General features: G+C 39.6%; 3 protein-coding genes across 3 annotated transcripts in view; all 3 read left to right on the forward strand.

Annotated features, from left to right (window-relative positions):
* Nucleotides 1-26446, forward strand: part of LOC145458756 (rhodopsin-like) — a 321540-nt gene that overhangs the window by 78949 nt on the left and 216145 nt on the right. The gene's annotated exons all lie outside the window — the stretch shown is intronic.
* Nucleotides 1-26446, forward strand: part of LOC145458423 (uncharacterized) — a 98825-nt gene that overhangs the window by 27469 nt on the left and 44910 nt on the right. The window lies entirely within an intron of this gene.
* LOC145434505 (uncharacterized) lies at nt 8552-11084 on the forward strand. Its single transcript, XM_080311860.1, has 2 exons — nt 8552-9685; nt 10576-11084. The coding sequence occupies exons 1-2, from the start codon at nt 8819-8821 to the stop codon at nt 10678-10680; spliced, it is 972 nt and encodes a 323-aa protein (XP_080167986.1). The 5' UTR covers nt 8552-8818; the 3' UTR covers nt 10681-11084.

Raw genomic sequence — 26446 nt, forward strand, 5'->3', positions numbered from 1 at the left:
TTGCTCAAATGAAGTTGAAGTCAGCCTATACTCCGTTGAGCGCGACTGCTGGAGTTTGACTTTGGCAAGCTTTCTAGAATACGAATTAAGTTTAATCGTCAATAATCGTATCTTGAAAATCGTTGTGAAACACATGTTTAGTCACAATTTATACAGACATTGACAAAATTGACGAAAAGATCCCGCCCACCCCCCCTGAGAGCCTACCGCGCCCCCCCCAGGTTGAGAACCCCTGGGCTATACGGTCATTTGCACCACGACATTAATTGCAGTAATTTCATTCCTTTGTCTTTGTAATGTTTCGGACGACTTCCAGTCTCGCTCTCTTTCATCATCGGTCACGCTCGTTTTTCATGCGCCCGTATCATGTAGGGGGAGATGTGGTACCGATGGATCACTGGGACCGAAAATACTTTGAAAATTCTCTACGATAATTCCATGATTGCACTCCGTGAACTTGTCTACAATTGCATGCTGGCAAAATCTTTCCTCACGTACAAAAAAATTTGACGTGCGCGAGCAATGGGGTCTCTCACAGGTGATTTTTGTTTTAGGGGGTGTAAACTAAATTTAGATCGACATATACATTTTTCTTTGTAACCTTCAACACGAACAAACGAGCAATCATTTTTATTGTGAAGTGTAGGGCTTGTATCAGGCTATATAATGGCACCTATTATTTTTTTCAGTACTTTCCTTGAGTTGACTTTTTTTCGATTTATGTATAAAATTCGTAGGCTGGGGACCGATGATACAATAGCCAAATCAAGCAAAATTATCAAGCATACTAATCACGAAACAAATGAAACATGCCTACGTACAAAAAATCTTTATGTAATAATTGCATATGATATTTTATCGCTATAGCGAGGTATTTGGAAGTCACACTGTCGATTTTCAGGCAATATGTATGTACCCTCAAATTTATAAGTCCGAGCGTAAATCGAAACGTGATTTTATGACAACATTTGAGTTTATATTTATTCTATTTTTTGACAGTTGCGACCAAACATTCTTCTTTGGCTTGCTGTAGCTTAGATTATATTACTGAGAAAGAAAAGTAGTCACATTTGAGTTTTTTTGGGTATATGTGTCATAGGTCCCCGGGTCGTATGTCATTGGACCCACCGGGTGGGGACCGATGACACGTTCGAGCAGCAAATTTTGAACGTCCATTAATATTTTTTGAGAAGACGGATATTCATGTATATGTGCGCGATAGGTAGAGCTTGTATCAAAGTGCTGAGCCAGCAAAAGATCTGCTGTTTTCGGCTGAACATTTCAGGGTCAGCGATCATTTTCCGATTTTTTATCCATCGGTACCACATCTCCCCTACTTTGCTGCCGACTTTAGGCTCGGCTCACCTTCATTCTGGGCTTTGGAAACACTGCTACTGCAATGGGGTCAGCGTGAGGCGCCCAGGCTGAATTGTATCCGAATATGTTAATTTACCGCCTTGTCATCAGGATAATATTATTCTTGACTTGACATAAACATATTATGTTTCGAGTACACAAGATTTGATTACCCGGTCAATCGCAGAAGAGAATTAATTTATCGCAAGTGAATAGGTAGGCTTGCCATACGTCCCGTTTTAAGCGGGACAGTCCCGCTTTTTAACGTCTTGTCCCGGCGTCCCGACCAGTCAGCCAAACGTCCCGCTTTTTAAGGCCGACGGGTATTTCGGAGTGAAAAACAGTGATTTGAGCTCTGAGCGGAAAGAAGACCTTTTTTTTACTTAGTCAACCGATCAGAAAGTGGGATAAATTCACCGGTTTTTGAGAATTCTTCTCCGGTTTTGCAAGCCTAGGATTTCTGAAAAAGTGTCCCCCTTTTAGATTTCCAAAATATGGTAAGCCTATGACTTAACGATGTACGTACATCGTACAATTATGCTCCTTGCATTTTTGAAGTCATCATCATCCACCAGCTCGACCGCTAACTCTGATCATGTGGGCGGAGAAGAATCAAAATTATACAGTAATATATGGAAGAACCAATATTAGTGACATTCAAATCATTTAACGACCAGATACATATAGTAAGACCCCAGAAGTTGCATCGAATACCCTACGGGAGGCCCAAGGTCAGTGTTTATTTCGGCGGGAGCGAGCTGAAAAAATGTGACTTCGGCCCTGGTTCCAATTTACAATATACAACCACATACTCCTGAACCCGATCGTGACCACCTCTAGTCGATAGAAAAAGCGTTGCTGGTGTGAGTCATATTGATCGACAATGTGCTCACACCTCATTTTGAAATCCGCTAGTGGGCGGCGAAGAGCGTCCGGAATTTGTGATACAAAAATATGGTAACCCTATGAATAGGTATATTACAGTGTAAAAAATATCGGAATGTCAGCAACTCTTACGGGTATAGTTATTACCACATTACCTGATTTATCCGGCTAACTCGTCATGATCATTCTTGAAATCAACGCAAACCTGACTTGAGTTAGCAACAAAACAGCAGCAATTTTTAAATTCTGCTTGTAGCTGTTGAATTATTCGCATTCGTCGATAGAGAATATTATTGAATTCGTAAGTATGCTATTTCAACGAACTTTCGTTTTATTCCAACCGCGAAAAATAACGCCTAATCGTAAGACTTGAATCAAATCACACATTTGTTTGATGATAAAACACATACAACAAAAACATTATCGTGATTTTGTAAACTGGTCATACTAATCAATGCATTTGTCAATATTAAAATACAAGTCGTCAGACCCTTTTGTTTAAACTATCATTTTGTAAACTGGTCATGCTAATCAATGCATTTGTCAATATTAAAATAAAAGTCGTCAGTCCTTTTGTTTAAAGTATCATTTTGTAAACTGGTCATGCTAATCAACGCATTTGTCAATATTAAAATACTAGTCATTAGATCCTTTTGTTTTAAGTATCATTTCAAATTGTAGAAATAGATTTGTTGTTGTCTATGTCATTCATACAAAATTACATTTCTGCGAGACCGAGGCAAAGTATTTTTTATCTGAATAACGCAATTCATTCATATTCGACTTGTGGTCTTAAATCACATTCGACAATTCATCACGAATGCGTTGCAACGAAGTTACGAAAAAGTCGCACAGCAAAATTTTCGAAAACTGTGTTATTACTATTTCCATTTGTGAATCTACCTAACACAATCGTGTATCGATGTTTCCAAGTACACCGCAGCGTAATAAACTCGCTAGAGTTGTCAATGTAAAATTACGTATGTGTTCAAATTTCGTAAGGAAATATTCTTGATTAGGAATAATTCTATTACTCACCTCTGTCTGTATTACAGAATGCGATAATGTGCTTACCAGCTAAGATTTTACAAATCGGTCAGTTGTAATCGCCATGGTCAAATGTAAAGCAACAATATCGTTAATGTTGAATTTACAGACCAACGCGAAATATATTTTAATAATTTTCGTTGGCAAGTCGTTATTGATACATTTAACAATCGGTTCAATATTTTATTATTAGAATGTGTGGTGAGAATTGAAACACTTACGTGCATTTCCGGGTTTCAAGATATCACCAGGGCTGGGCAAAATCGAATACCTGAGTGATTCGAGTCTGAATCACGTAATATGCTTCGAGTCGAGTCGAGTAATCGAGTATCACCAATTATGACGTCATAACAGAATGTATTACGTCAAAGTTCAAATATGCACCGTTTTTGCCAATACAAAGAATATAATGCAGTTTATCCATCTCGTAAAAGATACTTTGGTATTTAATCGACCATACCAATTTCATTCTACTTGGTGGAAATGTTGTGGGATTATCATGACTTCGTAAATGCGCTACGTCCAGAAACCTTCGTAGGTTTGTACTATGTTTTGTAAGTTACAATACCGCCAATCAAGGTTTCAAGGCTTCAACAGTGAAAATTATAATCGAAACTAGAATTCTCGTTGATAAATTAACTTTCAGTGGCGAGGAGCGTATAATTTCATTACTCGAAAAAATCGTCTTTTACTACTCGACTCGAATCATTCAAATTAATACTCGATTCAGATTCGAGTACTCGAATCATTGTGCCCAGCCCTAGATATCACACTATGCGAATTGACATACCGCCGCTTGATTATAGCTTAATCCGTTCGCACCATTTCAGAAACACTTTGATCATCGCAAAATAAATTTCGAAAATGTTTGTTACCGTTATCTTAGTTGGATAGACTTGAGTTATTTGTAGAACACGTACTATCAAAGAAATCAGAAACACAACCTACGTAGAAATATGGTAAATGTGTTTGTTCATTAGTACTATTGATATAACTTTCTCCATTTCCATTTTGGTAAAGTAATTTTCACCACAACACTTAATCACTAAAAGATCTTACTTGTATGTGGTTGAATTGTAGACAACATCAGTCCTGACTTAGCAGTACAAGACCCCGGAAGTATCACTGAGCTGTCAACATAGCGCACATATTTGAATATATCACTTAGTAGATTAAAGCTAAAGCATCGATAGTAACAACCGACGTGATTATTACTATTATTTATTTCGTAATCATTTCAAAAAAATTACACACACTGTATAATACATTGGTTGTTGTTTCGTGACATGAGAATAATCGGACCTCAACAAACTCAAGGTGTATTTTAGTCACTCGTCGCATTATGGGCATTTTCCAACATCGGCTCCGTCGTATGGATAGTTTTTCTAGATACAAATTATATTAGTGTCGCAGAAAACAATTTGGTGTAACAGAAAATAATTTTCACACGCTTGAAATATGAAACGATTGCGTCAGTCTTCATTCAATATTTTATTTGTGACATATATTTTGAAAATTGCCCCATTCGAATGTTGATCGAGGTTTATCACATCAAGCTTTCGTCGGTGAATTAAGATTACATCAAACCTACGAATCTGTAACTGTGTCGTTCAACTAACTGAGCTGTAATCACAATTCGCTACCGTTTTCGTTTAGTGATTGGTGAACATACCATACGACAAACAGTCAATTCCGAAGTATTGCGTTGTTCCTAATTTCTATCGTCAATAGAAGTACATTTGTTTCGAATTTGTAACAATCACCTTTTTTACGATACGAAGAATTTTGAAAAATCTATGTTTAGAAGAATCGTTCATTTCGGGGTGGTTAAACATTCAACTGTGGCGGATACTAATTGTCACACTCAACTGTTTTTATACCAAATAGTTATTTAGGTCACAGCATCCATGGTACAGAAAAATGTATGTCTCTCTAAGTAATTGAGAATACTCTTTAACAAAATACTACAAAACCGTCTCTAGATTGGTTATAGAGCTATACTCTGCAGACCCTTTCTTCATTCGCGATTAACAACTATCTTGTTCATATAAATAATATGTTCACTGTCCCGATAAAATCAAATAAACACTCTGTATAAGACACACAAATCCTGTCTGACAAATCCTGACAATAATACTTCATGCTAACGACAAGTATCTCGCGCAACCTGATGAGTTGGAAACACCTTATACCAATTAAAGACCCCATGATTTTACAAAATTCAGTTTTCGTGATGTAAAAAATTTCCATGAGGAATATTTTAAAGCATGATTTTAGTGTGGCTAAATTAATACCGACAACCATGATATGCTCTCCTCATGAAAATGTGGTGTTTCAGGTTCAGCGCGACGTGTAACATTCGTGAAAATATCGTCCTGAAATTTCCATTTCGCACTCACATCGGTATTGAAACATTTTTTGACAAAACAAATGTTTTCTACCACGTTATCGCGGCGTGTTTCGTAACACAAAACCATAGTCACTGGTTGACGGATCTGTCAATGTAATCGCAATCATCTTGTTTCCCCTAGATAACAGTAGATATGTATTCGACCCATGCCTCACAAATCTGACACACAGAAAAGGCTACTTTATTAAAGAAAAGTGGATGGTTATCGAATGATTGTACTCACATCAATACAACCAGAAGACAGTTGCTTTTGAAAAATAGATATTCGGTGTCCTTTACGCACTCGCGCTTAATCGTATAGTATGTTGTATTAATCGAGCTGTTGAATAACGTGAAAGTGTTTCTTGAGCGTCAAAGTCTCTTAAAACATACATTAAAGCGTCACAGTCACAACCTAATTGAGAATACGCGTCTATTTTCTGTGTTTTATCACAAGCTATCACGATATTGACTATTAGATTTTCTTCACCAACCTCGAAGCATATGTGAAATCTATCATTTTCATCGAACACACAACTCAACAAGAGTATTTACTAGTTGCAACCAATATTCTGATTTTGTTGTACATATAGTTAATAATTATTATATTATTGATAATATTATAAAATAAATATCATCGAGATCTGTTTGTGATTTTAGTGTGTATTGCGTACCCAGGAGCCCCATAATAAAATTAAACCGAATTGACATAATGCATAAAGAGTTGAAAGGTTTCGATTCGATTTACGTGTGATATTCGGTGGGGTTTCAAAAAACGAGTCATGCAACGACATTTCCGAAAAAGTCCATCTCTTTTGCGTTGCTCGAGACCGAACATGTAATATACACATTGGCATTTGGATAACGATCTTGTTTCATCATATGTGTGATATGTTCAGTGTTCGCGCCCTCGCGATGATGCAAATTAATACTGTGTATGAGACGTGCAAATCTTTCTCACTCCTGATAGTGCACTAACGGCAACCATAGTCGGTGTGAAGCGACAGCGTTGAGCAAGTCCCATGATTGTGCTAACCTTCTGTAGAGTCACATATTGCATTTCCATAAGTATATTTCAAAATACGATTTTCGTTTGGCGATCATAATCTTGTAACCATAAACAACGGACAATTCGGTATTTTCGCATTGATTGCTGTCAGTTTCAGATTAATTATCCAACGAACAGTCACAAACAATATACACCAAATCGATTTCAGTATATTTGTGTAACCGCGTAGGCTATTTACTTGTTCTAGGGATCATCGCATCAGAATTATCGGCTACCAGCATGCAATAACAATGTGATGTTGTACACCGACATAATATTTTAGAAATATGGCGAATAATACAGGTTTCGATACGTTAATTATGTACTTGTTCGGATTTGTGCTTTGAATTTATTTCCCAGCATCAATATGTCTGAAGTAACAATTTTGTTATCTGGTTGATACTTGGGTAACGGTAACGATCTTCGAAAATGGATGAATTCATGCTCACCATCGTGCTAGCAATTCGGGTTGTATGCTTGTGAGTTTTCTGGGTAGCACTATGCAGATTATAGGTACAAGTAAATGATGTTTTATTCGCTATTGTTCAACGCATATCGATCAAATCATTCAAAATCGGATAACCAATATGAGAAAGTTTGTAAATATATTCACTCTGAATCGATAAACCAGAACTAATGATCAATATTCAAAATAAACATGTTCATTCATAACCCGTGTTTGCTTCCATGAAAAATACCAATGCATATACCTTCAAACATATCAATTTCTTCACGTTTTTTTAGAAGTATTTGTGTAAATGAGGCGTATGACATTACATGCAATGTGTCGTTGTACAAATATTGAGAAATAATGCAGGTTTTGATCCATAGGTAACATTATCATAGCCGTTAATTTTGATACCAGTGATTTGGTACACCTTATTACACTACATATTAGTTTTGACGATCTTCAATCTTGCAACGAGAGATCAATAAAATCGACTTTGTTCAACGGAAGAGTTGGAGATCCAACGCGCAAACACTCGTGTATTCGTCTTTCTACAAGGTTAATCGATCAACTATACCGTTGATGCTATCGATACAATGAACAGCACAAAAGCGATATATTCAAAGTTAAATATTGGAACCAGGAACAACAATGTACCCCGATTTACGTTGAATATTCACAACACCGATGAATCGATGAAGACTGTTGTTAACCCCCGTAAGAGAGCGCTGTCTCCTAATTTCACACATTAATATGTGTTGTCAAAAGTCTTGGTCTAGCTGACCAGGCCACATTCCGAAACAGAACATCACCACCACATATCTATTGATCGACGTTGATTTCAGTTGATTGTATCTACAGAGATCATGGCAATACGTATTTGCGTTTATAGATTTCTCTTGCCTCACACGATAGCGCTGAAACACAGGCATGATGTCCCGGTGCAGATCCTCAAATCGAGAAAGTATACCTTGGTGTTATTTGATTTGGATTTCACGCCCGATGAGCCTACCATTCGAGCTGTGCATTGGGATGGCAATTCTATCGTCGAAGTCAACGGTAGAGAGATGTATCGATTCATCGGTGTTGTGAATATTCAACGAAAATCGGCCTACATTGTTGTTCATGGTTCCCATGTTTAACTTTGAATATATCGCTTTTGTGCTGTTCATTGTATCAATAGCATCAACGGTATAGTTGAACGAATAACCATGTAGTAAGACGAATACACGAGTGCTTGCGCGTTGGATCGCCAACTCTTCCGTTGAACAAAGTCGATTTTATAGATCTCTCGTTGCAAGATTGGAGATCGTCAAAATTAATTTGTAATATAATAAGGTGTACGAAATCACTGGTATCAAAATTAACGGCTATGATAATGTTACCTATGTTACGTGGGTTATTGTATGTATTATGATGATGCTTCCCTGTAAAGTAGCAAGGTATGACGTCATGCCTTACCCAACTGTGCATGACCGCATCACTCGTGCTTGACCGCTTTATCATATATATCATCTCTGGTTGATGGCACATGGAAGCCATAATAAATGTACAGCAAGAAACATGGTGTCAGAAGATAACTGAACTCGCGAGCTCTAAATCTGTCATTAGCTCGGCATAAAGATTTATCATCTTATCTAACTATATGGATCTCAGATATGTGATACCCCATCCGGGTCCTTTAACTGTCTCTGGTGATTTGGCCACCAACTGGAAGAACTGGAAGCGCCATTATGAGAATTATGAAGTGGCTACAAAACTCAATAAAGAGGAACATTCCATTCGTATTGCGGCTCTCAGAGCGGCTCTTGGAGTAGCTGGGTGTGATGTCTATGATGGCATTACTTTATCAGAAGATGACGCCAAGAGTTACCCAGTCGTATTGAAGAAAATGGAGGAGCGCTGTGTTGGGAAGATCAACATTATATACGAGAGGTACTGTTTTTTCAGTCGTAGTCAAGCTTCAAATGAATCATTCAACACATACTACGAACAGCTGCGAAGGCTGATAAAAACCTGTGATTTTAAAACCTTGGAGGATGAGCTTCTCAGAGACAAAATTGTGTGTGGCATATCCGATGTTGTGCTGAGAAGAAAACTCCTACAAGAGACAGGACTTACATTGGACTCCTGTATTTCGAGCTGCAGATTGTTTGAGTCAACTGCTCTGCAAATGGAAAAAATGACTCTAACGTCAGATGACGTTGCAATTCATGCGATACAAAATAAGTACAAGCAAAGGAAATGGCCTCCTGCTGAAAGGGGCTCTAAAATGAATCGAGGATATGATGGTAGTACACCTCAATCGGAAGAGCTCCCCAAAATCTGCAAGTTTTGTAGAAAGGTGCATGTTTTTGGTCGGCGATATTGCCCGGCTAACGGCAAAACTTGTTCACGCTGTAACGGAAAAGACCATTTTGCCGTGGCATGTCAGGCAACTGTGATGATGATATCAGCTGATCGCATTGAGTCGGATGAAGAAGAGGATGACGAAGTTCTTTCGTTTGAACATGTGAGTGCTACGGAGGAATCCTATGTTAAGAAAATATTTGCTCTGTTATACCTGGTTAACATGTATGTAAAATTCCAAATTGATTGTGGCGCAACCGTAAATGTTCTTTCATGGCGAGATTACTTGAATGTAGCTGGTGACACAAAAATGCTCAACTTGAAACCTACTTCTATGAGACTGGTTGTATATAATAAGGAAGTGATAAGGCCTCTCGGAATAACAACGTTGGAAATCACCAATAAAAAGAATGGTGAAAACTACTTGCTAGAATTTGTAGTGGTTGAGAAGCCGAACACTTCCATCATTGGTTCCGCCGATGCTCAAAGGATGAAACTAATTACGATCAATTTTGAAAACATAATGATCGAGGAACCTTCAGTACAAGCTCTTACTGCGAAGGATCCTGAATTCGCCAATTTTGCTACACTGGAGTTTGATCAAATATGTGAACAATTTTCGGATGTTTTCAATGGTACGGGAAGGCTAGAGGGTAAACTTCATCTGGAAATTGATGACAGCACTATCAATCCTGTACAGATGCCTGTTCGCAAAATACCCCTGGCACTTGAAGCACAAGTGAAGGAGAAAATTGATAGTTTGGTTGATGCTGACATAATAGCTCCCGTGGATTGCCATACTCCCTGGATATCTAATCTGGTCACTGTAAAAAAGCAATCTGGAGATATCCGCTTGTGCCTGGATCCCCTGGCGCTGAACAAAGCTCTAAAACGCAACAATTATCCAATGCCGACAGTTGATGATGTGTTACCATATATGCACAATGCCAAAGTATTTACACTGTGTGATGTAAAAAATGGATTTTGGCATGTAGAACTTGATGATACTAGTAGTTATCTAACTACATTCGGTACTCCATATGGTCGGCACAGATGGCTCCGACTGCCTTTCGGAATCAGCCCAGCACCGGAGGAGTTCATGAGAAGACTGAAGATAGCGCTGGACGGCCTGGAAGGAATCACGCCCGTCGCGGATGACATCTTGATTTATGGTGTGGGCGATACTGTTGAAGAGGCGACTATGGACAATAAGAAAAAGTTCTTTGAACTGTTGAAACGCTGTCAACAAACTGGTATTAAACTGAATAAAGCGAAACTACGCTATCTGCAGACTGAAGTGCCCTACTTAGGCCATACCATCTCAAAAGATGGTCTAAAACCCTCATCGAGCAAAATTGAAGGCATCATAAAAATGCCCCCTCCAACGGATAAGCAGGGCGTCCAGAGAATTTAGCGATGACAAATTTTCTGCAGCGTTTTGCCCCTAAGCTTTCAGATATAACCGCTCCCATCCGCGAACTCCTAAAAAAAGACAACGCGTTCATATGGGATCCAATCCTACATGGGACATGCTTTGAGAAAATAAAACAAACCTTGATCAACGCGCCAGTTTTACAATACTTCGACAAAAACGCACCTATGGTACTGCAATGTGATGCCAGTTCAAAGGGGCTAGGATGCTGTGTATTGCAAAACTCTCACCCTGTTGCCTATGCTTCACGGGCGTTGACAACAACGGAGTGCAACTATGCACAAATCGAAAAAGAATTGCTTGCTATTCTCTTTGCCATGGAAAAATTTGAGTTATATGTCTATGGCAGATTTGTAACAGTAGAAAGCGATCACAAACCTCTGGAAGTGATCACAAAGAAAAGTCTGGTTAATGCACCAAAACGGTTACAGCGCATGTTACTTCAGCTCCAAAAGTATGACTTCGAGGTAATATACAAGCCTGGATCACAATTATTTGTGGCGGATACGTTGAGTCGTGCGTACATTCCGAAGTCACCCAAAGACGCAGAAACTGCTGATGTGTTTGATATCTTTCAACAGATTGCACATATCGACATGTTGAATGATATACCGGTATCAAGCTCCACGCTCGGCATGGTCAGCCAAGCAACAATCTCTGATTCTGTCATGAACACGTTAATCTCTTTTATAAAACATGGGTGGCCGAATGAAGCCAAGCTGGTACCCCAATCAATTCGAAATTTCTACTGTTTTAAAGAGGAGTTGACATTTCAGGATCAAATCGTTCTGAAGGGTGATCGTATTGTCATACCGTCGTCCATAAAAGGCACTATTCTCAAGCGACTTCATGCCAGTCATGTTGGAATTCAAGGTTGTGTACGCCGGGCTTGTGAATGTTTGTATTGGCCCAACATGGTTAACGATATTACGGACTTCGTATCAAGCTGTTCCACATGTGGCTTACACCAACCCAACCAACAGAAGGAAAGTCTGATTTCACATCCGGTACCAGGACGTCCTTGGCAAATAATCAGTAGCGATTTATGTGAATCTGACGGACAACATTATTTGATTACAGTTGATCACTACTCGGATTATTTTGAGGTAGATCGACTAACCTCACAGACTTCTACAGCAGTTATTCGCCGCTTAAAATCACATATGGCACGTCATGGAATCTGCGAGAAATTGATTACTGACAATGGTCCATGCTATCAGGGCTTTGGAGCCGGAGCCGGAGCCCGGAGCCGGAGCCCCGGAGCCGTGCATTTTTACCGGAGCTGGAGCCGGAGCTCTACATTATATTTAGCTGGAGCCGGAGCCGGAGCTGGAGCCCGTTATTTGAGGAGTAGCTCCGGCTCCGACCTATTTCATAAGATGCTATTATATATGCAACAACCACATCTGCTGATTTATCATAATTGAACACCAGGCCTGAATTTTAATGCTGTGCACAGCAATGGCATGGAGTAAATTGCGTTCTAGTGCAACTATGATGTTGTCGACAATTGACAAGTATTCAGTATGAAGTCACAAGCCGGCACGGCGGCACCTATATGTCTTTGTTGCTACATCGGATGTTACTGACGGCTGACGGACTCTAGATTACTATTGATAACTAACTTATTAGTAGATTAGCAATCTATATAGACCAGGAATGGTCAACCTTTTCGGCTAAAGGGGCACATGCAATTGACGGACGAGTGCGCGGCCCACGAGCCACGCCAAGCGGGTAAAATTTTCTAAGTTTATAAATTAACTAGGTGAGTATTGCGGGTCTATTGTATACCACCCGCTAGGCTCAGTTTGCAAGGACACGACTATTCGGCGTCTGGACACATCGATATCGAAGGTCTCCGATAACTTGCGACAATCATTTTGTGCTTACATTTCACCGTCGACGATTTTATGCGAGCGCAAACGCGAAAAGACTTTCTTCCTTAATTGCGAATACAGTTAGACTCAATCGGGTAAATTAGGCGTTTTTTTCATTTTCAGCAGGGGGTAGGCTATACCAAGCAAGAAATCGTGTGACAATTAAACACGCGAAGCGTGAAGAAAAATTTCGCTAATATTTTAGTTTATTGTAATGTACGACGATTTACTGAAAATGTGACTGGACCCTGGATCTGCCAATGCGTCGGAACTGATATTTTAGTCATCAACATCTCAAGTGTCGCAGCCAGAATTGTAATTTTTGGTTGGCATTGCAAGTTCACAATCTGAGCAATTCATTTTCGAGAATATAATAGGACATTACATCGCGGGCCACGCAAAACCCTCTCGCGGGCCACATTTGCGGGCCAACCCTGATATAGACAGGACCATTCGATAATTTCAGAGCCGGAGCCGGAACTGGAGCCGGAGCAGTGATTATAATGCGGCTCCGGAGCTGGAGCCGGAGCTAATGTATGATAGAAGAGAGCTCCGGAGCCGGCTGCTCCAAAGCCCTGCATGCTATGCTGCTCATGACTTCGAGGCATTTGCAAAGGAATATGAGTTTGAACATGTGACCAGCTCTCCAGGACACAGCCAATCGAACGGAAAGGCGGAATCAGCTGTCAAAATCTTCAAATCGTTACTTCGTAAAGCGACAACTGACAAAAAAGACATAAATATTGTACTGTTGGATTGGAGGAACACTCCAGGCGAGACTGTTCCTGGCTCTCCAGCACAGAGGCTATTTGGAAGACGCACCAAGACCTTGTTACCAATAGCAACTAAACTGCTTGAGCCGAAAATTGTTTCTGATGTCATTCCATCGCTTATGGATCGGAAAAGAAAACAGGCAAAGTATTACAATCGTGGTGTAAAAGACCTCGCCCTGTTGAGTCCTGGTCAACAGGTTCGATTCAAAAGGACAGAAAATGGCTTGTGGCTCGAAGCGGTGGTGATTAAGCAACTGAATGATCGATCGTACATTGTTAAGGCGACAGATGGAACGATCTACCGACGCAACAGAAAGTTTATTCGAACTACTGTAACTCGCCCGCATGTTGCATTTGACTTCGACGACATTTCGATTGCCAGACCAGCAGTAGTGAACAGCGACACTAATGGGTCGTTATCTGGTTCCAGTAGCAGCAGACCAAGCCGTACAGTAATTCGACCAGCATACTGGCAAGACTATGTTACAACTTGATTCGTAATTTATATCGTTAATCGGTTCGCTTCGTTTTCTATTATTTTGTGATGTTTTGAGAAGGGGATGTTACGTGGGTTATTGTATGTATTATGATGATGCTTCCCTGTAAAGTAGCAAGGTATGACGTCATGCCTTACCCAACTGTGCATGACCGCATCACTCGTGCTTGACCGCTTTATCATATATATCATCTCTGGTTGATGGCACATGGAAGCCATAATAAATGTACAGCAAGAAACAACCTATGGATCAAAACCTGCATTATTTCTCAATATTTGTACAACGACACATTGCATGTAATGTCATACGCCTCATTTACACAAATACTTGGTATGGCTAAGAAAACGTGAGTAAATTGATATGTTTGAAGGTATATGCATTGGTATTTTTCATGGAAGCAAACACGGGTTATGAATGAACATGTTTATTTTGAATATTGATCTTTAGTTCTGGTTTATCGATTCAGAGTGAATATATTTACAAACTTTCTCATATTGGTTATCCGATTTTGAATGATTGTGATCGATATGCGTTGAACAATAGTGAATAACACATCATATACTTGATACCTATAATCTGTATAGTGCTACCATAGTGTCCTATATGGTGTCGACACAGGCAAATCTCACGCCTCAGTGAAATTGTATCACGTCACAATTTCCATTTGCCTACAGGCAATTTGACAGTCATTTTTGACCGACTTGCCGAGCATTAAATTTGGTGGAACGGGTATCAATCGAAAGCTGACTCTCCACTGATTACGAAAATATAAGTTTTATTCCGCTCGTGTCCCTGGAACTCCCACAATCAGCCTCGAATTTTTCATTGTTATGGAGATTGGCATTGACACGCAACAATGCTGTCTGGCGAAATGAGAGAGTAGCTCAGGACGTAACAATGCTGTCTGGCGAAACGAGAGAGAAAAAGAGCCAGACACCATTGTTGATTATATTTTCGTAATCAGTGGAGAGTCAGCTTTCGATTGATACCCGTTTTACCAAATTTAATGCTCGGCAAGCCGGTCAAAAATGACCGTCAAATTGCCTGTAGCCGAATGGAAATTGTGACGTGATACAGTTTCACTGAGGCGTGAGATTTGCCTGTGTCGACACCATATAGGACACTATGGTGCTACCAGGAAAACTCACAAGCATACAACCCGAATTGCTAGCACGATGGTGAGCATGAATTCATCCATTTTCGAAGATCGTTACCGTTACCCAAGTATCAACCTGGTTACAAAATTGTTACTTCAGACATATTGATGCTGGAAAATAAATTCAAAGCACGAATCCGAACAAGTACATGATCCACGTATAGAAACGTGTATTATTCGCCATATTTCTAAAACATTATGTCGGTGTACAACATCACATTGTTATTGCTTGCTGGTGACCGATAATTCTGATGCGATGCTCCCTAGAACAACTAATAGACTATGTGGTTACACAAATGTACTGAAATCGATTTGGTGTATATTTTTTGGGACTGTTCCTTGGATAATTAATCTGAAACTGACAGCAATCAATGCCAAAATACCGAATTGTCGGTTGTGTATGGTTACAAGAATATGATCGCCAAATGAAAATCGTATTTTGAAATATGCTTATGGAAATGCAATATGTGACTCTACAGAAGGTTAGCACAATCGTGGGACTTGTTCACCGCTGTCGCTTCACACCGACTATGGTTGCCGTTAGTGCACTATCAGAAGTGAGAAAGATTTGCACGTCTCATACACAGTATTGATTTGCATCATCGCGAGGGCGCGAACACTGAACATATCATACATATGATGAAACAAGATCGTTATCCAAATGCGAATGTGTATATTACACGTTCGGTCTCGAGCAACGCAAAAGAGGTGGACATTTTCGGAAATGTCGTTGCATGACTCGTTTTTTGAAACCCCACCGAATATCGCACGTAAATCGAATCGAAACGTTTCAACTCTTTATGCATTATGTCAATTCTGTTTAATTTTATTATGGGGCTGCTGGGTAAGCAATACACACTAAAATCACAAACAGATCTCGATGATATTTATTTTATAATATTATCAATAATATAATAATTATTAGCTATATGTACAACAAAATCAGAATATTGGTAGTAACTAGTAAATACTCTTGTTGAGTTGTGTGTTCGATGAAAATGATAGATTGCACATATGCTTCGAGGTTGGTGGAGAAAATCTAATAGTCAATATCGTGATAGCTTGTGATAGAACACAGAAAATAGACGCGTGGTTTCAATTAGGTTGTGACTGTGACGCTTTAATGCAGAGGTCTCAAACTCAAATGTGCTCGAGGGCCAATTTCCTAGTTTTGATAACGCCGCGGGCCGCAGCATCAATAATAGGGATATTCAATGTATAATTTCCAAGTAGGCCTTATTTGACGGGAGCTTGCAGACGGGCATTCCACTAACATCGTGAAAATGTAATTTACTATTGTATTACTCAGGCTTTACACGGAAAAAAATCACATTTTCAAATATTTTAGTAAAATTATTTTTATGCCGGGCATAATTTGTTAATATAATGAGTTATATAGACATCAGGCGAGAGGGTGCATCATGACATCGTCAAACTGTCGGTTTATAATATTGCAGCTAGTGGACCTTTGACGTGCCACAATTTTATGTAGAATATTTTGAAATCTACTGAAGATTGATCTGATATCAGAGCAGTTGAGCGGTGTAGGCTAATCCTGGTTTTTATATAGTTGTGATAAGTAGGCTACTGTTACTGTCAATGCCTAAGTCAAATTAAATCAGCGTTAGATCTTGCCTCCTCGTGCTTCCAATAAGATTTCTCGTAGGTAGCCCCTCTTCATTTAAAACACAATTTCTGATGGTACCTATATTAAAAGCAGAAGGCCCATTCCCATAAAATCTAGCATAGCGCGAATACCATATTCCAGTTGAATAAATTGGCCCCTGTAATATAAATGTTCAATCGCCGATGAATTGATTGGTGTTACAGTTGTGGAGCGTAATATACTACCTATACTGCTAGCCAGATACCCTACGCAACGCAGGCTACGACCTTTTGATATTACACAGGGGTGGGCAACATACGGCCCGCGGGTAGGGTACGGATACGGATACGGATACGGATACGGTAGTGAGCAAGATGCCACACAAAAGATACGCATGTTTGATGGATGGTGTACAATCGAATGATAAATTTTTATGACCCCGTAAAATTCGAAAGCGACAATATTTGATTATTTTTGCGCTATTGAATTCATTTCATTAATTTTCGTCGAATAATTATGCAGTATTATCAATTCGTTTCATTAATTATCGTCGAATAATCATGCAGTATATCATGCATATGTATCGAATTCATGTGCGGAACACTTCTTATCTATGGATTTGTACCTTGGTCATCATGATTACTTGGCAACGGCAAATTTTTCCAGCAATTTACTAATCTAGTGTTTTTTCGCCAATCTAGTGTTTTTTCACGACATAATCTTGTGTTTTTCCTGGAAACTAGAGTGGCAACACTGGCGGTATGTCAATTCGCATAGTGTGATATCTTAAAATCCGGAAATGCACGTAAGTGTTTCAATTCTCACCACACACTCTAACAATAAAATATTGAACCGATTGTTAAATGTATCAATAACGACTCGCCAACGAAAATTATTAAAATATGTTTTGTGTTGGTCTGTAAATTCAACATTAACGATATTGTTGCTTTACATTTGACCATGGCTATTACAACTGACCGATTTGTAAAATCTTAGCTGGTAAGCACATTATAGCATTCTATAATACAGACAGTGGTGAGTAATAGAAGAATTCCTAATCAAGAATATTTCATTACGAAATTCGAACACATACGTAATTTTCCATTGACAACTCTAGCGAGTTTAATACGCTGCGGTGTACTTGGAAACATCGATTCACGATTGTGTTAGGTAGATTCACAAATGGAGATGGTAATAACACACTGTTTTCAAAAATTTTGCTGTGCAACTTTCTCGTAACTTCGTTACAACGCATTCGTGATGAATTGTCGAATGTGATTCAAGACCACAAGTCGAAGATGAATGATTTGCTTTATTCAGATTAGAAATACTTTGCCTCGGTCTCGCAGAAATGTAATTTTGTATGAATGACATAGACAACAACAAATCTATTTCTACAATTTGAAATGATACTTTAAACAAAAGAGTCTGATGACTTGTATTTTAATATTGACAAATGCGTTGATTTGCATGTTCAGTTTACAAAATGATACTTTAAACAAAAGGGCCTGACGACTTGTATTTTGATATTGACAAATATATTGATTAGCATGACCAGTTTACAAAATGATACTTTAAACAAAAGGGTCTGACGACTTGTATTTTAATATTGACAAATGCATTGATTAGTATGACCAGTTTACAAAATCACGATAAGGTTTTTATTGTATGTGTGTTATCATCAAACAAATGTGTGATTTGATTCAAATCTTACGATTAGACGTTATTTTTCGCGGTTGGAATAAAACGAAAGTTCGTTGAAATAGCATACTTACGAGTTCAATATTATTCTCTATCGACGAATGCGAATAATCCAACAGTTACAAGCAGAATTTAAAAATTGATGCTGTTTTGTGGTTAACTCAAGTCAGGTTTGCGTTGATTTCAAGAATGATCATGACGAGTTAGCCGAATAAATTAGGTAATGTGGTAATAACTATACCCGTAAGAGTTGCTGACATTCCGATATTTTTTACACTGTGATATACCTATTCACTTGCGATAAATTAATTCTCTTCTGCGATTGACCGGGTAATCAAATCTTGTGTACTCGAAACATAATATGTTTATGTCAAGTCGTAAAATAAAAAAGACCGGTCATATGAATACAACCAGGATGAATTATTCAAGTTTACAAGTTGTAGTGATATAATCGAGTAAGTCAAAATCGGATTTGTGACTTGTAAATGTTGTTTGTGAATAAGTCCTTTGAGTGTGGTAAGATATTAAAACGTCGGGATGTACTAGCACTTTCATTTCCCTAAACTCAGTTGCAACAAAAAATAATTATAGACCAATGATAAAGTTGTAAGTTTCGACGTTCTGTTTCAAATCATTGTGTGAATAATCCGACAAACACGCCATATAAACATTCTTAATATTATTGATATAAGACATTACCATGTTTACAGACTTTGAATACTATTATCCTGATGTCAAGGCGGTAAATTAACATATTTGGATACAATTCAGCTTCACTTGTGTAGTGAGTTTGGTCGCGAAAAACATTAACTCACAAAGGATTAGAGTTGAAACATAAAGCACCATGTTGTTGGTGTTCGAATCTTGATGTCAAGGTGACAAATTTACGCGTTCCGATACGATTCAACTTCGGTTGTGCAGTGAGTGAGAGATCGCTATGTCTGAAGCATTATCCTGTGAGCGACCGTAGGATTTTACAATTATTTCACACCTTTTTTGAATAAGCGTAAACTTCGCAAAGGATTAGGGTTAGAGCAGAAATAAGTGATATTTTCCTGTCGCTGCTGAATACTGAAAACTGAATACTGCTGAATGTAATAGCACTGACCGGACTAGTGTAATACTCGATACCATATTACGATAAGTTCAGTATACTGTAGCGACACAAAACATCCAACCAGCTGTTTTCACGGGAAACAATTCAGGATGTGAGCGGACAGGATACCAGAGTCATTTGTCGCACGGAATATAGGTCGAGCGCGATCAAACATCTGTTTCAAAATCCGCTTGCGATGAAATGCACAACGCGCCGCGTTTCTGAATTTCCTGTGTTGGCTTATTTATTATATTTTGCGGAACGATATAGGACGCTTTTAGGGTATCCCACAGGTCAAAATGCAGCTTTTCTGATTTCCGATAGGCCGATTCTAGACCACCAGGCAGCTCAAAATGCAGCGTTTGTGACTTCCGAAATGCAGCTTTTCTGATTTCCGGTGTATTTGTTTATTTATTATATTAGCATATCACCACATGGTACTTACGCTACTCTAGTCAACTCCGACCAGACAGGAACACCGAAGAGGAGATATTTCTCAACATGGCGCCTGTGCAACACCGAACTGTGGCTCACAAAACACCTCTGCTGCGAAAGAAAAAAAGAAGAGACACAGATGGAGTAAAGAAGAGTATAAATAAATAATGAGATGTTACTTCTTAGCCAAACTTGAAAACTCGGCAGGAGTAACCGTAGTAACTTCTCAAAAATGGAAAGAGAGAACAAACAGCTCTCCAACCATGACTGCCAACACCCTGGCAAATATGAAACACTGTGTAATCAAAAACTTATCAGAAGAAGAACTCGCAGAAATTGAGATCGAAATTTGTAACGAAAACATAGTAAATTCTGAGGCACTAGAAAATCAATTCAGCCAAGATGAACTGAATCCGCAACCGCTACTTGACATATAAGTAGAATTACAAAACGCCATGCGTGGCGAGATAGCGCAGTGGTATAATCCGCGGCAGCAACACCAATGGGTGCGGGTTCGAGTCCGACCGAGGTCGTCTTCAGAATCCCGATACCTTAGTGCTGGAGGTTTACCTAGGCTCCTCTTCGCCCCTTATCCGCGCAAGCGGTGTCTTACGAAAAGCCTAGAGGTGGGCTGTGCTTAAAGTCGGCAGTTACGGTACAGAATGAAGAATATCGGCCTGGTGTAAATTACCGTAGTAGTCGGCAAACACCTTAAACACCACAAAACAGAAAAAAAAACATCGGACATCCGAATGAACCAACAACACTTAACGATAATGATATGGACACGGAATTAGAATTAGAATTGGAGACCAAAAATCAAATCATCGACCGAATGAACTTCACATTGGATATAAATGACAGAGTGAATTTTCCTGACCTACAAATTACAAAGAAACTGAAAACTGATATTGTAGCAGCGAACAAAATTTTGACAGAAACCATACTTGCTGCAATTCTAAATGAAAAACAAGGAGAAAGGCCACACTGTCTCTTGACAACAATCAACAACCTCATATACAGCACTGCAGCAGTTATCTAAGAAAGGCATTGCAAAATACCAAGTCCTGTCAACAAAAAAGGGAAGCCATACGACAGCTTGGCAACGTAGAATTGAAAACAAGATCGAAAAACTAAGGTGTGATGTTGCGATACTCTAAGAAAATGTTTCCGGCAAATTAAAAAATAAAGTTAAACGAATAGATCTGGAGCACCAAACCAAACTGCAGTCAACATAATATGGGACAATGTTGTAAGAAGAATTAAAAATGAGAATATTAGCCGAAGCAACGATTGAAATGATATAAAAAACGAGAAACACAATACCGCCAAAACTTGTTATTTGCTCGCAATCCTGGCCAATTTTTCAGAATGATGAAACAGAAGTCAAACCACAAAATTATCAACAGCACAATGCCAGCCACTGCAGATGTGGAATCATGGGAAAATATGGGAAACCAAAATATTGCACAACTCAAATGCAAATTGCATAAAAGACCTCCACACTGACCACCTACAAACACCAGAACAACACTGGTCAAAAATCACAAAACAAGAAATCAAAGAGGCCCTAAAAAGTTCACTGAACTGGGAAGCAGCTGGTCCTGACCAGATCAAAAACTTTTGGCTAGAAAAACTAACTGCAACACATAAATACCTAGCGGCAACCTACAATGAGCTATTGTCCTCTACCAACTCGCACGAAATCCCAGTCTGGTTCACATAAGGGATCACCTATCTCAGGGGTGGGCAAACTACGGCCCGCGGGCCGCGTGCGGCCCGTAACACCGTTCTGTGCGGCCCGCGAGAATCTAGAGAAACTTATTAAAAATATTGATAAAATGTTTGTAAGGTAGGACTAGAATCTGTTTAAAATGAGGGAAATTACTGTCATATGAAGGCGAGGCATTCAATTACAGCAGTGATTCCCAACCTGTGGTACGCGTACCTCTATTGCTACGCGAATGTCTTCCAGGTGGTACGCGAGTAGATTCTGTATTTAACTGAGAAAACGCAACGACGCAACTCGGTAACTGTTGAGAGTGTTAATAATATAACAAGCATTAAATATATGTGTGCGATAATGGTTATTATGAGGAGTCAGATACCATAGTTCAGTTTCAACACCCCTAACCACTACAACATTTACATATCCTTGTACTTTTGTTACCAATTTTGTGGCGTGATTATGACGTCATAAATGTTGGAAACATTTTTGGACCGCCTTCGGCACGCGTAGCTTATGTAAGTGGTACGCGAGCACTGCATAAAACTCGAAATGGTTCGTGGGTGGAAAAAGGTTGGGAACCACTGAATTACAGCATCCAAACAGAGTTCAGAAAAACGTGAGTTGAACTGGATATAAGTCTTTTACTACTTAAATATACCGCCAAATATTCCCAAACTCGTGTTTCAGCGAAATTATTCCACCGGTATCCTACGAAACGGGCCGAACTTTCCCGATACGTCAGCGTACAATGGAATCAAGTATCGTAGTTCTCAATACAGGAGCCATATCGATGCAAGAGTCACGAGTCCGAAGAAAATGACTACATTGATGTAATTAATCCACACGAGTATTTTAAACCCCCACTGACATCATCGTATCACGCTCGATCGATCACGGCTGATTTATGGCCAACACTTGCCAGCTCAATTATTCCGCGAGTAGCATGTGAAATTTAAAAAAATCCGGTTCCGGATAAGCGTAAATCCAAATGTAATCCAGTAAAAATCATCCAATGCGCTGAACTCCCATCCAAATTCACGCAGTATGCGAGCCCCGATTCGTCGGCGTACAATGGAATCGAGTATCGTAGTTCTCGATACAGGAACCACATCGGTGCGAGAGTCACGAGTCACAAGAAAAATGACTACATTGATGTAATTAATACAAACGAGTATTTCAAACTCTGACTGACATCATCGCATCATGCTTGATCGACCACGGCTGATTCATGGACAATGGACATCATTTACCAGCGAAATTATTTGACGAGTAGCATGTAAAATCCACAAATCCGGGTCCGGATAAAAGTAAATCCTGAAGTAATCCAGTAAAGATCCTCCAATGCGTTGCTTTTCCATCCGAAATCACGCTCGTTTGTACCGTATACGAGGCTCACTCGATACAGGAACCACATCGATGGAAGAGTCACGAGTCAGAAGAAAATGACTATACTTTGATGAAATTACTCCAAACGCGTATTTTAAACTCCGACTGATATCATTGCAACACGGTTGATCGAACACGGCTGATTCATGGGCATCACCTGCCAGCGAAATTATTTCGCGAGTAGCATGTAAAATCCAAAAATCCGGGTCCGGATAAACGTAAATCCGAAAGTAATCCAGTAAAGATCCTCCAATGCGTTGCTTTTCCATCCAAATTCACGCTCGTTTGTACCGTATACGAGGCTCGCTGCTAGCACACACGCCATCCACTGTCCTAAGCTGCGGCAAGTAGCTTTGAACGTCGTCAACAACCGCTTGAAAATGGCGGCTAGCAAGTAGCAACAGCAATGGATTTATCTCAGCTTCTTTGTGATAATTAAAGCAGTTTTCAATCGAACCCCATATGGTTATTCGAAACTGTCTGCTTACAATCATATCAATGTGATATACCATGAACTCAATGACACAAACGAGTTTGATATTATAACGCGTGCACTACACAGATAGCTTGCAGTCACACTCGATTGAACAGGAAATCCTTGATCGAGAGATCCAAGAGAAATCATACGCCAGTTGAGTTTTAAAATATAAGCCGGAACAAGATGGTTTCATAATATCAAAGTTTTATATCCGCTCGTCTCTGCACCTGACTGACAGTGGGTTACGGTAGTAATTTTGGATGTAACCCTTAAAAATAGCCAACCGTCCCCCACCCCCATCGAAGAACGGCAATTCAACCAAACGGGACTTTACATCGATTCGTGTGACCTTGACCATACGCTTGAAACAAAGCATAAGTTGTCATCATATACCCATCAGTCAATCAACCCGCCATTACACGCTGACACGCTGAGTCACGCCAGGCGAACTTTTCCGTTTCGTCAGGTTACACACCATAGAGATCCAGAAAGATGGGATGTCCTACGCGGAAAATTACAGCAAAGAATACACTAACCTTGAGAATATTTGCCTGAAAATAAATTCGACTGAGTTTAATTCAAGGCAGACGAGTTTTGATTATACGCAGATAGCAGCCCTACTCAAGTGAACCGGAAAGCATTGATCGACATGATAGGACAGCCGAGTTTTAAATCGCCAGGCAGGAAAATTTCTAGCTTAGGAATCCACTCATCGCCCGATAGGGAGTTACGTAATTTTGCAAGCAGCCTTGAAAATGATACCAGTGGAGCGTTCACTTCACAGATGTGATGATCAATGGGCAAATTTTCCCTCACCCCATCACATTCAAGAGAAATTGGATCAACCAACCCACGATTACATGCCGAGTCACAGCGGGAGAACTTTTTTGTTTCGTCGTAGTACACATCATAGAGATCCAGAAAGATTCGATGATCATACGTGGAAAATTACAGCAAAGAATACAATAACCTTGGGAATATTCGCCTGATAATAATGCTCTATTCATCGCAAGCCAGTTTTGATTACTTTATTCACCGCAAACCAGTTTTGATTACACGCAAATAGCAACCATACTCAATTGAACCAGAAATCGCGGTACGATAGGTCAGCCGAGTTTTGAAATCAACAGACAGGACAATTCAACAATCGACTCGTGGTCCAATAGCGAGTCACGCAATTTTACAGCCTCGAAAATGACGCCAGAAATACAATTACACCAAACCAAACTCATTTGAATCGGAAATCAGCCCAGTCAGCCACATAATTTATCGATCAGATCGCTTGCAGCAATCGATCACGGGGGGAAGCACCCTCGACATTTCTGCAATACGCGTAAGCCCGTTATCCTTTGTTTCTTTATTATATTAGATAAATTAGTTTCTTTATTAAAAAAGCTTAAATGCGCTCATATCGCTCTAATATATACTACTCGAGATTCGGCCAAAAATGAAAAAATCCGGCCCAACACGGTACGGTGGTTCCGTGAATTTATAAATATGGCTCGCTTATTTTCGCACTGGCTTGGCGGTTACTTGCGTGTGGTTGGTTGGTTATTACTAAGTTACAAACGTCATGCTTATCCATAAAGATTCTGGCCTTATCTAAAAAGTACTGGTGCGGCTCGGATCCGGCTTCGGCCGTATCAGAAAAAGTAATGATCCGGCTCCGATCTGGTCCGGCCAAAATTGAAAAAATCCGGCCGGATATCCGGCTCTGGTCCATGCTCCGCACTACTAGACATAGACTGACATGGTGTTGTGCTTCACGTACCGCAATATCCTAACTGATTTGCGGCAACTGTAGGTACGGTAGAGCTATTGATTCCGGTTTGCTACTCGAAATGCTGAAATTGTCAAATAAAAGCGACAAAAAAGTTGTCAGAATGGAGAAACACGGTGTGTCACCAGCTGCGTACGCACAGCTTCAGTGTTGCCAGCCGATAACTACTGCTGTTCACATTCTTTCTCCATTCTTTGCAAGCTACTTGGCTGAAGCAAGACTGCGTGGGCATTGGTTCTTATATCAAGAAGCGTAGAATGAAGCAACACGGTATGTCACCAGCAGTGAACGCACAACTTTAGTGTTGCCAGCCAACAATTGCTGCAGTTGAACGTTCTTCTTCATTCTGGGAAAGCTAATTAGTAAGGACAAACACTTTCTGGGAGAAGGCTGGAAAGCTAATTTCGTTGTACTGCAACAAATTTCATAATTTGTATCACAATGCATGATGTAGGCTAACTGCTGGAATTCTCGATACGTCCGAATTTCGTTCAAATGAAGTTTTGTCCTGTAAAAATTTGTCAGTTTTTAGAAAGTTTTTTCAGGCCGAACCACTTCGTAAGGAGTGACAGTTCCAACCAGAAATGAAGATAAGTAGTAGGCTACAACTCTAATATTATGTGCGAAAACGCCTGATTTACATACATGAGGTTTTTAAGTAAAAAAAATCGGTCTAATTATGAGGTATTACAAATTTGTGGACATGCGACTGTTGACACGTCACATTGCGCGAATGTAGATGGAATTTATAGCTCAGTGCTCATGACTGATAGTCTTGATCATTATAGAATGCAACCGATATGTGTATTTTCATTGTTGTCATATACGCTTGCTAATAAGTACAACGTTACCAATACTATGGCAGAAGGAGGTCAAGATCACATCTGTAGTGTCGCTGCAACATTATCACCCGGTGCATGCAATAAGTAGGCTAATGTATGTGGTATTTGAGCGCAAACTACTTAAATTCATGATGAT

This window comes from Botryllus schlosseri, chromosome 2 (assembly GCF_051294905.1).
Source record: "Botryllus schlosseri isolate E-star chromosome 2, Bs_hap1, whole genome shotgun sequence".
NCBI lineage: Eukaryota > Metazoa > Chordata > Ascidiacea > Stolidobranchia > Styelidae > Botryllus > Botryllus schlosseri.